General features: G+C 39.4%; 1 protein-coding gene across 1 annotated transcript; it reads right to left on the bottom strand.

Annotated features, from left to right (window-relative positions):
* Window positions 1–1375: 1375 nt before the first annotated feature.
* On the bottom strand, window positions 1376–9126 carry LOC308285736 (uncharacterized protein). Its single transcript, XM_080726586.1, has 6 exons — window positions 8689–9126; window positions 7011–7085; window positions 5081–5117; window positions 4509–4567; window positions 2291–2395; window positions 1376–1700 (listed from the first exon to the last, which is right to left on the bottom strand). Exons 1-6 carry the CDS (start codon window positions 9079–9081, stop codon window positions 1635–1637), a joined length of 735 nt encoding a protein of 244 aa, XP_080582712.1. The 5' UTR covers window positions 9082–9126; the 3' UTR covers window positions 1376–1634.
* Window positions 9127–13704: the final 4578 nt, after the last annotated feature.

Genomic DNA, 13704 nt, shown 5'->3' on the forward strand with positions numbered 1-13704 from the left:
TTTAATAAAGCATATAGGTTAATTCATATGTCTGAATGTCTATTTGTTTTTATATATATATCTTGCTGACAGGACTCATGTGTTCAGGCTGGTGTTTTGTTTTATGTTTTAAGTGTCCACAAGGGGGTGCAACAAGATACTGTTATAGGGCCATTGCTATTGACACTGTAGAAAAGGCAAATTGTGTATAGATGTCATTGTAATCAGTGTCACTGGTGTGCTGCTACTACTATTGCAAAGAAAATGTGCACAAATCTTTTAAAGAGATAAACTATAAGTCTGTTCCAAATCCATGAAGAACAAAAAAAGTATTGACACATCCATATAATTCTGTCACGAAATAGGCCACGTAGTTGCTCAATCTCATAGTATAGGCCTATGCACTGTTTTGATTGATTGATGGAAGACTTTATTAGAAGTTTGCATAGGAAAAGGTACAGTTTCATGACGGTACAGTTCACTGGTACAAGGTCTACTAAAAGGATATCCATGAAAAGACTAAGCTTATTTCCACAGGAAACCATTAAAGTATCTCATATAACATTGAATGACAGACGAATAGAACACAGTACTATGCAGTAGATATGTAAAGAAAAGAAAATGAGAGAACAAAAAAAAGAAAACAGTAAGTCTAAACAAACAGTAAGTATATACAAAAAGTGGCAGGGGAGGGTAGGGTTGGGCTATTTTTTTTTTTACCAGTTGCGAACGGCTGCTGCCTGTAAGTGGTTTTTCAGGGCAATTTTAAAGGATGCTAGTGATTCACACTCCTTTATGGCCTTCGGTAAGGCTTTCCACATGTTGGTGGTATAGCAGAAAAAAGAGTTTGACCCTTTGTTGGTTTTGACTCTGGGTTGAAAGTGATCTGTGGCGCTGCCTCTGGTGTTGTATTTATGGACATCCTTAATGTTTATAAAGTATTTTGACAGGTACTTGGGTATCATAGTGGTGTAGTGTATCTTGTACACCAGGCCCATTGCAAGTTGCTGTACTCTGTCATCTACTCTGAGCCACCCCACTCTTAACTGGTGAGTAGCGGCGAGGTGAGTCTGATAGGGAAGGTTAAGCAGGACCCTAATAAGTTTATTTTGGGCTGTTTGGAGTTTAGTTTTAAGGGCTTGTGGGGTGTCATGATACCATACGTGGACTCCGAAGTCAAAGAGGGGCTGGATTATTGCACCAGCTATGGTCTTCACTCTTCAGTGTGTTGAAATTGACCATTGGGGCGATCCTCTGTAGGAAACAAGTCTGTTGGTTGATTTTATTTATTACTTTAGAAGTCATCTTTTCACTGGAAAGATTAGCTTCAAGGAAAAGATGACTTCTAAAGTAATAAATAAAATCAACCAACAAACTCGTTTGTTGATGTGAAAAACCTTAGCTCCATAATAGGCTACATTAAAATCAAAACAGTACATAAATAGCAATACTAAACTTATCTAAAAGGTTAAAAGCAGTTTAAAAAACCCAGATCAGCATAAAAGGCTGTAATACCACAGAAAAGAAGAAAAAAAGTATTATTTAGACTTATATAGCAGTATTACAGCCGGGGGGAGGAAACTGTTCATCAGTCTGCTTGTGCTGGCTTTGATACTCTGGTAATTCTTCCCAGAAGGCAACCGTTGAACAGACTGTTATGGGGGTGTTTGGGGTCCTTGATGACCATCAGGGACTTCCTGGGGCAGCGCTGGTGCCTGGGCCTGGAATAATTAAGAATTAAGTTATTTCAAAATGTGTCGCATCACGACAGATTGTGAGCTTGTAGATAGGCTATATTCAAAACAAAATAATAAACATTTTAACATCACAAATCTTGCAAATCTCTGACATGTTTTCAAATGGGGGTCTGCTCTGTATGAAGTTAGTTATGTATTCGTGAGCACACAGTTCTGAGGTTGTGCACTTGTAGATTGATTTTGCAGTTGTATTTTGCGATTTGAGCAGTTGTACTTTAAGATCCGAGCAGTTGACACGTATATGATGGAATCTGAAGTTGGAAAAACAAACTTGTGCCCTGCCCTGCACATGTACACATTTCCATTTACAACCTCAAATTCCTTTCTACACACTCTCGAATCATCATATACACTTGCTCAAATCAAGATTATACTGAAAAAAAAAAAAATACTGAACTGCAAAATCAATCTACAAGTGCACAACCTCAGAACTGTTTGCTCATGAATAAGATACCCATCTACCTTCATAGTCTGTGGCCAAATACATACTGTATGAATTTGGGTGCCCTTGACAAGAAGTTTGAAAATCACTGAAATAAAGTAAAAGAACGTACCGGTACTTGGCTGGCACCCATCTCCAGGTTCGGGTCATTTAGAGTCGGGCCTTCTGAGGCATTGCAATGACAATTGCAATGCAATGCTTTGAGACACTGCCGAATCTATCCAAACAGAGACGATACAGTTCAGCTCAACACAGTTCTGATGGAGAGACTTTAGTCAGTCAAAAACAATTACAAATCTACTCCTATACATTAATATTGATTAGATAGATTATATAGATCAGGGGTGGGCAACTTTGATGATGGAGAGGGCCACTATATTTTCACACTCACTCAGAGGGCCTCATTACGGTCAAACATGGCAAAAGTAGCCCATCTACAAGCTCAAAACGCGTCACAGTGCGACACATTTTGAGCTATTTTGGAATTGGAATCCTGAAATTGCCATTTTTAAATAGCCCAAGGTACGTACTAGGTAGGTTGGGCTTGGTTTTGTGTGTGTTTTTTTAAGAGCCGAGGTTGCGGGTCGAGGGTTGTGGGGAGAATAACTCCTTGAGGAAGGAAGGAGCGTTGCTGTGCTGCACTGATGAGTCAACAGGGAAACCTTGTATTCGGTCTGTATAGTGCAGGGGTGGGCAACTTTGATGATGGACAGGGCCACTATATTTCCACACTCACTCCAGAGGGCCACATTGCATATGCTGACGGGCTTACCTCTGTAGTTTAACTTTTTTCGTAAATGAATGCCCTACTTCGTCATATGTCACACAAAAGTACCAAAAATAGCCGCTTTACAAGCTCAAAACGTGTCGCAGTGTGACGTGTTTCGAGCTTGTAGATCTCTTATTTTTGCTATTTTTTAATTGGAATCCTGAAAAGTAAAATTTGTATTTAATTTCAAATGCATTTAGTTATATTTATGTTAACTTTAATATGAACTTAAAATACATTGGACAAAAAAATACAATACATTTAAATACTAGTCATTAAGCCACTAATATACAGTAGACTGAATTTGCGTCATGTTTGCATGTTTGGAATTGTAACGGCTGAAATCAATTATATATCAGTATTCCAATATTAACCTGCGGGCTGCATTAAATGAAGGCGGGGGCAGCATGTGGCCGCCAGCTGCCCATATATGTTATAGATAGACCTGTATTGATACCGTAGGGGAAATTCAGTTGCCAGTGGCAGCACAACAGTAAAGGTACACATACTGTACATCACAGTAAGATACAGAAATAGCCATACAAAAAAAAAAAAAAAAAGAGTCAGGGGAAGGATATCATCACGAAGAAAATCAACCATCATCATCATCATCATCATCATCATCCAGATAATGAGATCCGAGCACCCAAAGAAAGAGGAGGAGAGGATGTAGAATTAAACAGAGCTTTAGCATTTTTAAATACATTATGTTTATTTTTATCTTTACATCCTCTTCTCCACTTTTTTGAGTGCCCGGACATCTTCTTTTTAAGTCCTCATTCCCGTTGATCCTAGAAGCACCTTCAGAACCCTTTTTCTTCTTCTTCTTTTTCTTTTTTTTTACTTTTTGTCTCCTCACCTGGTTGGCTTCTGTTTTTCTCAACAGAATGATAATAATTTGAATTCTATTTACAATTTCTTCACATATAACTATGACCTAAACCATTTCATTGAGGAATCAGCAAAGTAATGTTGTTGGAGGAAGTAGAACGTAGCACACGTCTAGTGTACACATTAACTCCGGAGCCATAATAATATAATATGATTATATGATTTTACATTTGTGAAAGTAGTTTTCTGCTGAAGCTGATTTTTTTGGGCCATTTAAAAAAACATTTTATTACATTTAGAGGGCTAACAATGCTCCCTAAAGAATTCTAGTCTCTGATAACTAGGAAATCCTGAGTCTGAAATACAAAGTGGGGCACTGATATTAACAAACTGATGCCAAGCAGAGCAGCTTCAATCTATCTATTTATCTATCTATCTACAGCACTGTAAGATACAGAAATAGCCATTCAAAACAACTACAATAAATGGCCAGGGGAAGGATAACTTCACAAAAAGAAAAGAAAAAAAAAAAAGTATATATATATATATATATATATATATATATATATATATATATATATATATATATATATATATATTATTTTCAGAGGGCTAACAATACTCCCTAAATAAATCTAGTCTCTGATAACTAGGAAATCCTGAGTCTGAAATACTCAGGCAAAGTGGGGCACTGATATTAACACACTGATGCCTCAGAGCAGCTTCATACCCTGGAATCCATCAAGGGGACTTGTGAGTCATCCTCGGTCCTGCGGGTGTTTTTGTTTCCTGTGGATGAATGTATGTCAGTTATTTTAAAGTGAAAATTATTTCACCACATCCCTGAACCGTCTCCAAATGTAAGCATAGAGTACCAAAAGGACAGCAAAAGGATCATGGTTTTGGGAGTGGTGCGTAGCAGGCGGGAGAAGTATCATGAGGCGCCTATAGGGGCCTGCTCACTCCTCATGCATTGAAGGAAGCACAAGCTCAGTTAGGGGCTCTCCCCAGGTTGACAGAGGGAGAGAGAGTACCCCCCAGGATTACTGCTTAGGCTATTGGCAATGGGTGAAAAATTGGTTACAAAATCATGGGATATTTGTTTTTAGTAGTGGAGTTGTTCGATCGAAGTTAGTGATCAGGATCTCCAGACAGGCTTTTTTTTTCTTTTCTTTTACATTTTAACCACACACATCTTGCAAATCTCTGACACAAAATGTTTTCAAATGGGTGTCTGCATATGAATTTGGGGGCCCTTGACAAGAAGTTTGAAAATCACTGAAATAAAGTAAAAGAACATACCTGTAGCTCCAGCACTACCTGGAGATTCATTCTTCGGCTAAATCAAACAAACAGAGACGATATCAGTTCAGCTCAACACAGTTCTAATGGAGACTTTAGTCAGTCAAAAATAATTAGCAAATCTACTCCTATATGCTACCTTAATATTGATTAGATAGATTATATAGATAGACCTGTATTGATACCGTGGGGGAAATTCAGTTGCCAGTGGCAGCCAATGTTATTTTTTTCAGAAATGTTATTTAGTCTTAGTCTTAAGACTAAATCATACAATTTAGTCTGGTTTAGTCATTAAAATAGTTTTAGTTTAGTCTAGTCTAGTTGACTAAATATCATTTTTTTTTGTCTTAGTCTAGTTTTAGTCTTTTAGTCTTAGTCTTTTAGTCTTTTAGGCTAAATATAACCACATAACTCTGAACAAGTCATTGTCTTCTACTGTCTGTTATTACTCTGTCAGTGCAATATCAAAAAGATTCAGAAAAATACAGCTCATTTCTGAAAAAAAAAAACTTCAGCTGTAATGCCATTGCACCTTGTTAATTAATATAGAAAATACAATAATTATTTTAATGTTCAAGTAAAACTGCTAGAGCTAGGCTACAATGCCTAGTGTGTGCCACCGTACGGCAGGTACAAAATCTCTGCTCTGCAAATAATATAGTAACAGTATCAATCACATCTGACAATGTCTGCTACTCTCTGTGCAAAACCAACAACATTTGAAAAGAACAGATAATTAACCTCACGTTATGTCAATCACGTTTGCACACTGCCGCCCGTTTCTTATTTATTTTCGGACCACTGGGTCCCTTGCTCTATCTCTCTCCCTCTCTCTCTCTCTCTCTCTCTCTCTCTCTCTCTCTCTCTCTCTCCTTGCTCTGAAAAACACATTTCGCAACGAAAAAACGCAGCAGTGTGCATTCTGTGCAACCAGCCTAAGTCTTAGTCTTCTGAAATTGTTTAGTCTAGTCTTAGTTGACTAAAATACTTAGTCTTTAGTCTTAGTCGACATAATTAACACTGGTCGTAGCACAACAGTAAAGGACCTTTACTGTTGTGCTACGACCAGTGTTAATTCTGTCTGCTGTACTAAAGGTACACGTACAGCACTGTAAGATATACAGCAATATCCATACAAAACAACAACAAGGAGTCAGGGGAAGGATAACTTCCCAAAGAAAATCATCCACCATCATCATCATCATCATCATCATCAGCATCCAGATAATCATCAAAAACTATTTTTTTTTACTTTTTGTGTCCTCACCTGGTTGGCTTCTTTGTTTTTCTCAACGCAATGATAATATTTAGAATTCTATTTGCAATTTCTTGCAAAAAACTATGAACTACACCATTTCATAGAGGAAATAGGAAAGTAAAGTTGTTGCAGGAAGTAGAACGTAGCACACATCTAGTGTCCACATTAAGTTAACTCTGGAGCCATAATTAGCCAGGTAATGTGATTTTACATTTGTGAAATGTATTCTTTATATCAAAAGCAACTAAGCAACTAGGAGCATCTTGTGTTTTAGGAAGTGAATGTACTGTAAATGAGGCGCTTCAGCCTATTAGAGGTAGAAGGGCTCGGTGCTCAACAGGGACAACTTGAATCAGAAAGAAACATTCCTGGGCACTCAGAAGAAAATAAAATACCGGAGCACTCAACTGGTCTGCATGTATTTATTATTTTTGCAGGGGATTGGGATTTTGATTTGCGTCAACCTCTGAGTCAAACCTCTTTTTGACTCGGAGGCATTTTATTCGGGTAATCTCTTCTGAAGTGCCCAGGTATTTTTCTTTCTGTTATCAATACACCTCGCTGTTCATGATTAGAGATAGTTTTAAAATATTAATAAATGGGCCCAGTTCTCTAGGGAATGGGCTCGGTTCTCCAAAAAGTGATTATGAAAATAATTGTCCTGGTACTCACCTTTGTTGAGTATGTTTTGTAACAATAACATCCGAGTATCACACACAGGGAAACCAGTAACCCTATGCCTATCCACTGGGAGACAAAAAGGCGAGTCAATATATGAAAAAAATCCCCCTCCCACACAAAAGTCTACCAAAATCAACCTCCCAGAAAGACGTCCTTTTCAAGATGGCGTCCGATATGGCTGAGGGGAGCTTAAAGGAGTAGTTCACCCCCAAATGACTTTCTTTCTATTGATTACTCACGCCATGGAGACTTGAGTTCAATAATTCAATAAAGTTTTTTTGTCGCATTCCTAAGACAAAAATGTGAGTACAATGAATTTTGGATGTGGAAGAAGTTCACCTGGATGTGGAAGAAGACCATGCATTAGTCCCACGCTAGTCTGGTAGGATTCACCTTGAAACATGGGCTGCATATTGTTGTAGTGTTTTTGGTTGGTTTCTGTTCTGAATGTTTTGAAGGTTTGCACAGGGCTCTATTTCCTGTATTGTCCCAGCTCAGATTCTGAGCCTGGGACAACTTCCTGCCCAGGAATATCATAGTTTTGGCCCAGAGGTTCTTCTCGCCCCCCTAGTGGCGAGAAAAAGAACCTCTGGGAACTCAGATTGGTCCCACGCTGGTGAATGATACTATGCCTAAACCTAACCCTAACCCTAACCTCAGTAAAACTATGCCTAAACCTAACCCTAATCCTAACCCTAACCTCAGTAAAACTGTGCCTAAACCTAATCCTAATCCTAACCCTAACCTCAGTAAAACTATGCCTAAACCTAACCCTAATCCTAACCCTAACGTCAGTCAAATTATTCCCCTAGTTCCCAGAAGGAGGCACCGCCTGCTCCACCTTGTGCCCAAAAACGAGCGCTCCTGAATCTGAATCTCAAACTAACTGTGACATATATATGGTTGAAACCCAAAATAATTGATGAAAGAGATTTTTCAATGGATTCTGTTACTATTGGGTATGCTAAATACAATCCTAAAAGCTTAGGAAAAACAAATGACTGGAAAGGCATAATTTTCATGATGGCGTCCATGGGTGCTGCATATTAATTGGGAGGGAATAATGTGCCATCTTAAAGATTATGCCTTTCCAGTACTTTGTTTTTTCTTAGCTTTTAGTATGTTATTTTAGCATACACTGTACCCAATAGTACCAGAATCCATTGCAAAATCTCTTCCATCAATTATTTTGGGTTTCAACCATTTACTGACCTATTTAATATTGGATTAATTGCAACAGACCACTAGGGGGCAAGCCCAACTTGTTTGTGATGTTTTTGAAAAACTTCTGGCCATAACACCATGCCAAAAATCAAAAAGCTGTAACCAAGTGCACAATTGTTATGATTTTTTAACTTTCCATTCAAGATATAGCCCTTTTAAGCTCCCCGCAGCCATCCCAGACACCATCTTGAAAATGATGGCTTTCTGGGAGGTTGATTTTGGTAAACCTTTAGTATGTTATTTAGCTTGCCCAATACTACCAGAATCCTTTGAAAAATCATTAGTGACAATTTTTTGGGGTTAGGTGGTATTTCTTCATATATTGACTCGCAAAAACAACGAAAAGTCAAAACTGAAATAAAAACATTACAAGTTATGCAAACAGCATAACAGGATAGACATCCTCTATAATGTAGACCAGCATGTAGGAGAATATTTAACTTACCTGAGATAAAACAAAGGACTCTTGGGTTCTGAGCATACAACTCAGAAGAGGCTTGAGATTGTCCTTCTTGTTGGGACAGATTAAAGATGAATTGTTTGGCTTGCACCATCTCTGTGCCTGCATACCTGAATCGCTATACACCACATATATACCTTCCCAGTCTGTCTTGGCACAAGTAAAGAACCGGCCGTCGAGGAAGATTAACATCAGCCAAATGATGATGGGGGTGATAACGTGGAACACATACCAAGGATCTTTGTTGGACGTTTCGATGATCAGCGTTATCATCAGGATCATGAAGATGGGAATGAAGGAGATGAAAAATGTAAGCCCTATGTTATTTGCCAGTCCGTCACAAGGACAGGTAAACTGCAGAGCCAAAAGCTTCTCCATTCCAGCGAGGATGAGGCCAAAAGAAGCTCTAGACGCCACAGGGTAATCCGACCAGTTTTTCATTAGTGCATCCATGTTGGACTGAAATGCAACAAGTGTCACACTTCCACTGCCATCAGTACTGTATTTAACAGAGGAGGGTGGGCGTGCCCTCTGTTCAGGGCCGGAGTGTGCCTGTAATGGACCCTTTGTCAAGTCCCGCCCATGGTTGTACCCCTCTTCACACCCATTGGTTGGTAGATCCTGTCTCTCTATCCACTACCATTGAATTAACAGGTTTTTCAGTTCATTATATTCAATTCTTATTGCACGTATGTTATCTTCATTATTTATTTATGTATTTATCTAATAGTAGTATCTCCTCAAAACTTTGGCACGATTCAACTTCTACATACGTACACCTAGAAAGACCATTCAAACTGTAGGCCTAATATGTTCAGTTTACTGTTTACAGTTTACATGTGTGCTTGTACTTTTCTTTTTTAAATGTTTTGTAGGTTTTGAAAGCACCCAATGCATTTCCAATGGGTTTAGTGAGTCTGGACAGAGTGGAGAGAGAGAAGGACAGACCCATGTTTTTGTTAAGGCGCTGTGGCTGCAATTTTTTACCCTACATATATTATTTTGGTAGCACTTTACAATAATGACCTGTTATAAATCATTTATAAACATTTATAAGCAGTTTGTAGATGAGTAATAAACATGAACATCATTTACATGTTATTAGTAAGGTATTAGTAAGTAGTAAACTAATCATGAATAAACTATTTATATACATTCGTAAATGATTAATAAATCATTTGTAACAAAAATTATGCATCATTTATATGCTATTTTTAGATGAGTAACTAATCATTTACAAGCTATCTATATACCTTGTAAAACATTCCTAATATATCTATAAATCATTAGTAGATGTTATCAAGAGCCCTAATGTAAAGTGAAGTTACTATGAAAACCTCCACCGGCTGTCTGTCAGTCCCACCGTCAGTATGTCTGTCACGTCACGTCACGTCACGTCACGTCACGTCACGTCACGTCACGTCACGTCACGTCACGTCACGTCACGTCACGTCACGTCACGTCACGTCACGTCACACTTTTGACCCTACTTCTATCTCCGGCACCATTGCCCCAATCCATGCCAAACTTTGCACACACACCCCTTGGCTGTTAATGTGGCCTCCTTGTTTGTTCATGGTTAACATATGCTTTGTTAAACATTCCTTAAATATCTTTAAATCACCAGTAGATGTTATCAAGAGCCCTAATGTAAAGTGAAGAGTATTCATTAGTTACGAATGTCTGTTAAATATGAACAAACATGGAGGCCACATTAACAGACAGTTGAATGCCAAACCACAATCTCCACCCCTCATTTCTCACATGGCCCTCTTCTAGCGCCATCATGAGGCCCATTCTTGCAACACACATTTTTGGACAATGCTCCCGTAAATTTTGCCCTAAAATCACGCAAAGCGGTACACAGTACTGTATGTTTAGAGTCATGTCATCAACATGGATCTGTCCCATTTAGCGCCAACATCAGGGCGATTTTTGCAAAACACATTTTTGGACACTGTGCCTACAGATTTGGGCCTAAAATCACGCAAAGCTAAAGTCATGTCATCAACATGGATCTGTCCCATTTCCCATATTCCCTCCTGATTGGCTACGACTGCCTTCTAAAGTTTGTGTATGCAATGTGACGGTCGCTTATCTCCCTATTAGGGAGTCTCACTGGTAAATAATGAATAGTCTTCACTTTACATTAGGGCTCTTGATAACATCTACTGATGATTTATATTTAAGGAATGTTTTACAAAGCATATGTTAACCATGAACAAACTTGGAGGCCACATTAACAGACAGCCAAGGAGTTGTGTGTGTGCAAAGTTTGGCATGCAGGGGCAACGGTACTGGAGATTAGAGTAGGACCAAAAGTGTGACGTGACGGACAGACTGACAGAGGGACTGACAGACAGCCGGTGGAGGTTTTCATAGTAACTTGCGACCTAGTCTTCACTTTACATTAGGGCTCTTGATAACATCTACTAATGATGTATAGATATATTAGGAATGTTTTACAAGGTATATAGATAGCTTGTAAATGATTAGTTACTTATCTACAAATAGCATGTAAATAACGCATACATTTTAGTTACAAATGATTTATTAATCATTTATGAATGTGTATAAATGCCTAATACCTTACTAATAACATGTAAATGATGTTTAAAACAGTTATACATGCTTAGGTAAACATTTACAAATGTCAATAAACAGTTTGTTCATGTTTATTACTCATCAAACTGCTTATAAATGTTTATAAATGATTTATAACAGGTCATTATTGTAAAGTGCTACCGTTTGGGGTAAAACACTAGCTAGTTTTGTCTACACACAAATCATTTATTTTTTCTCCCTAACACTGCAGTGCTGTTTGGCAGTCCTTAAGAAATGGTTTTATCTGTATATATATTTTTTTTGTAGAAAAAAGGTCCTTTTGCACACCTACTGAAGTGGACAGGTACGTTGGACTAATGAACTAAGTAATAAGAAGAGCAAAACAGTGGAGTCATGCACGCTGTATTCAATTACAACAACAACAAAGTTTAATACAGCTGTACGTTTTGGTCACTTTGGAAAGTTTAATTTGGCATTCATCAGACCTAGAGTGTGCTCTGTGCTGGGTTTGCTAGGGGTCAGGTGGGGCATGCATGTTTCTTGCACCGGGGACCAAGCAGAGAGATGCTGCTGAAAGACAGGATATCCCCGCACAGGAACCCGTAACTTGCCCACGGCACCCACTTCTCGACTTTCCTGCCTGGCCCGCTGACTCTATCCTGTCCATGCTGTCCCTTTGTCCCTCTCTTGGAGGTGGGGGCAGGGGCGTCACAAGGGGGGGGGGGCAAGGTAGAGGGGCCTTCATTATTTTATACTTTAGCTATTGAAAAATAGCAGATCTACAAGCTACAAGAAAATGTGTGCAAATCTTTGAATATGTGTATTTTTAAGTGAACATTTTTAACTAAAATTTAGCTTTGGGGCTAGTGAATCCTTGTACCCAGAATTTGGTGCGACACCCCTGCGTGGGGGTGGCGTGTTGGAGGGCCGGCAGCAGGAAGCCAAGGGTCCACCTAGACGTTCCAGGGGTCATCTCTCCAATCTCCAAGGTCCAGTCGCTGTCTGAATGACCCTGTCCCCATTGTTCAGACTGAGGAGAAACATGCGCACACTTCCTGCGTGTCACTTCATGATGACGTTGCTTCAGGACCGTTTTGGAACCTCTGTGTTGCCTGTGTAGCTTGCAGCGAGCAAAAAGGTAGCTGATCCGAGCTTGTAGATCAGCCTTTTTCAATGTAATTTTAACTTTTAACCTTTTAAATGTTAAACCTTTAAACTGTAAACATGGCAATGTTAAAAGGTTTGACATTTAAAAGGTTGGAAGTTAAAATAACATTGAAAAAGGCTAAAGAAATCCTCATCGCCAACGGCACGTGCAGGCGCGCCGCACCGACACAGCTCTTAAGTGTTCAGGAATGTGCCTATTTCTTGCAGTCGCAGCGCTGCCCACCAGTGCACATTACACCAGATATATTTGTGTCAGTTGTTCTTTTTTAATCTTTTGTGCTCCGCTGTCTGCATGCAGTGTGTGCGTACACCAGATACATTTGTGTTACATAGTTGTTCTTTTTTATTCTTTTGTGCTCCGCTGTCTGCATGCAGTGTATGTGCGTACGCGCAGTGCATACCCTTTTTTCAAAGAGACTTCAAGTCGTCATTACACACACACACACACACACACACACACACACACACACACACACACACACACACACACACAGCTTATTAGCCAACATGCTAACAGTGAAACCAGTTTGTCCGTTCGGTTGCGATGCAAGATGAGAACATGCCTGCGTTTCATCCGTTCAACCATCACGCTATTTCTTCTATTCTAGTCGCGTATCGCTTCACTATGGTGGTGCAGGTGGGATCCGCGTCCACCTAAAACACCTGGCATTAGACTAGGATATATAGAAAAAACGGAGATCTCCATCTTTAGCATCAAATAAGATGTAACATCAGAGCATGATGTCAGAGCGACAAACCCGCATAGAACCATACACAAACCCAATAGACTGTACAAATGTGTACTGACGGATGGAAGAACGGACAAGCTGCGACATTTCTCATGGTATACTGCGACCTTTGGTCGCAACAATGAACAAGTTTAAAGTTAAAATATAGCTGCAAGCCACGATAAAGTGTCCAAGCCATAAAAAGCAGGAAAGCAAAAAAGCATCAAGGGAAAGCAAAGAAGAAATCAAAGAAAAACTAGAAGCAGTGTTCTTCCGAACAGGACTCCGGCAGGTCAGGTAGTTTTTTTTTGCCTACTGGTGACTCTATAATAGGCCAAAGTGAAAAGGGTGCCATGCGTTCTTGGGCCTTTCACGGCAATCGGACGCTGCATGCGGGATTTGAGGCATTTTGTTCCAAAAATGTGTTTTGCAAAAGTTGACCCGCTGGTGGCGCTACAACAGGCCAATGTGAGAAGGGTGGCATCTGTTCCTTGTCCTAGTGGGAATGTGTGTGCAAAAATCTCACACACATAGCAGGCTG

The sequence above is a fragment of the Nannobrachium achirus genome, assembly GCF_963921795.1.
Source record: "Nannobrachium achirus genome assembly, chromosome: 5".
NCBI lineage: Eukaryota > Metazoa > Chordata > Actinopteri > Myctophiformes > Myctophidae > Nannobrachium > Nannobrachium achirus.